At 48.8% G+C, this 2,031-nt stretch overlaps 1 protein-coding gene across 1 annotated transcript; it reads left to right on the forward strand.

Moving 5' to 3' along the window:
- Window positions 1–567: 567 nt before the first annotated feature.
- LOC136546366 (polcalcin Phl p 7-like) lies at window positions 568–1,306 on the forward strand. The gene has a single exon (XM_066538343.1). The coding sequence runs from the start codon at window positions 699–701 to the stop codon at window positions 996–998; it is 300 nt and encodes a 99-aa protein (XP_066394440.1). The 5' UTR covers window positions 568–698; the 3' UTR covers window positions 999–1,306.
- The last annotated feature ends 725 nt before the right edge of the window (window positions 1,307–2,031 follow it).

Consider the following 2,031-nt stretch of genomic DNA (forward strand, 5'->3'; position numbering starts at 1 on the left):
AGTTTAGACGAGAGAGCAATAATGCAGGGCATCATTTCAGCATCCTATTCCATCTCCTTTTAACAAGATAGCACTATACAGTATACAGTATGCCCGATTTTCCTCTCTTTGCAGATTCCCACATTGTGCGGCTGCCCCGTGGTTACCTCTTGCATTCAGCTTACACGATTCTCTTCCACGATCGACACAATCAATCAGCATTCAGCTGGATGATGAATGCAGAAGCTCATATCTTCAGCTTTTAATTTTGTTCTTTTTCGGCCACTTGGGTGCAGATATATTCTTGCTCCATTCAACGAGTAGTGCACGAGGATCTAGACGGCTCGATCTGATCGGCGCGCGATAGATGCCGTTGTGCTCTTGGACCTGGCAGTGGCCTATTTGTCGACAACCAAATCTGCGTAGAGAATAAGCTAAGCTGCAAAAGGTCACAACAAGGCAGGGGTAGATACAATACAAGCCGTGATAAACGACGTTACTCCTGAAAAAGTGACGGCAGCAGGCGTTGTATTGCATGCGACAGCCTTGCCAAATTGGCTTGCTTATATAAGGAACAATAGGTCTCAACAAGTTGCTTCACACACACACACACACATACAGGAAGAAAGGGTATAGGTCATTTGCAGAGGAGCTAGCTTTCTGTGCTGGTAGTGTTGTGAGGTGCTGCTCCTCCTGCTGCTGCTGCGCTCGACCGACCGATGGCGATCAAGAACATGACGGTGGCGGCGACGACGACGCGGTCGCTGGACGCTGACATGACGGTGGACGAGTTCAAGGAGTGGCTGCGGCGGTTCGACACGGACCGGGACGGGCGCATCAGCCGCGACGAGCTGCGGCGCGCCATGCGCGCCATCCGCGCCCGCTTCACGGGGTGGAGGAGCAAGCAGGGCATCAGCTACGCCGACACGGACGGCGATGGCTACATCGACGACAGCGAGGTGGACGGCCTCATCGAGTTCGCGCAGAAGAACCTCGGCCTCAAGATCGTCGCCTACTAATCTCGCATCTCGCAGGGGGCGCGCGCGGCGGGCCGCGGGTGGCGGGCGCTGGCTCACCATGAGCTAGCTATAGCGACAACTCATCATCACTATCCCCAGCTAAAATAAGAAGGGGTTGATCTATCGCTTGTCTTCTGTTAAAAAATGCTTTTCATGTACTTAGTCAATTCGAGTTCGAGATCATGCACTAGCTCTCTGTGTTGTTGTTGTCGTTGTTGTTGTGTGATCTATGTACGGTGTGTATGGTACTCATGGGTGTTGTGGATGTTAATTTGCCCTAGTGAAATTGACGGTATAATGCTTGACCATCCCGCTACAACTATATTGAGGATATCTTCGAGTTACCCGTTTTGCTACTTGGTTAAAGTTGTGTGTGCAAGCTCCGGTCGATGCTCCTTAGACCTCGTTTGTCAGAGCTCAACTTTGCTAGTGAAGTTTTTTTTTCAGCTTCACGAGCAGTTTTCTTGGTGAAGTTAAAGCTATTTTAGAGACATGTTTAGCAAAATAGCTCTCCATGTAGATTTTCTTAAAACATGCTCTCACATAATCCCACACACACAACTCACAAGTGGAAGGTGAAGCTATGAAAAGTTATTTTCAACTTCAACCCACCCCATTCCCATGTCAGACCCTGCCACCGCCAAGTTATTCAGGCTACAATCGCCGTCTCTTACAATATGGTGTTCCACCGCTCGAGCCGCACCTTGCCGGAGATGTACGCAGTAGCCCTGCGTTGACCACTGACCTGAACGCTTGGGATCCACTTCAGTGTCGACCAAGCCCATTTCTCAGTGTAAATCTATCTTTTTACGACAAAAGACCCCCTAGGCAAGGCATCATTGTCATGTTACCTGAACTTATATAAATAAATGAAAACAAGAACAAAACAGGCTACGTAAAAGAGAAAATTATAACTAGATTTGATGAAGCCCTCACTTCCACTGCTTCCATTCCAAATGCAACCATGATAGCAGAAATATGGTCCAACACGAGAGGGATGCGTTCTCAAGAGTTGGACTCCTCACGATTGTCA

This window comes from Miscanthus floridulus, chromosome 3, assembly GCF_019320115.1.
Source record: "Miscanthus floridulus cultivar M001 chromosome 3, ASM1932011v1, whole genome shotgun sequence".
Classification (NCBI taxonomy): domain Eukaryota; kingdom Viridiplantae; phylum Streptophyta; class Magnoliopsida; order Poales; family Poaceae; genus Miscanthus; species Miscanthus floridulus.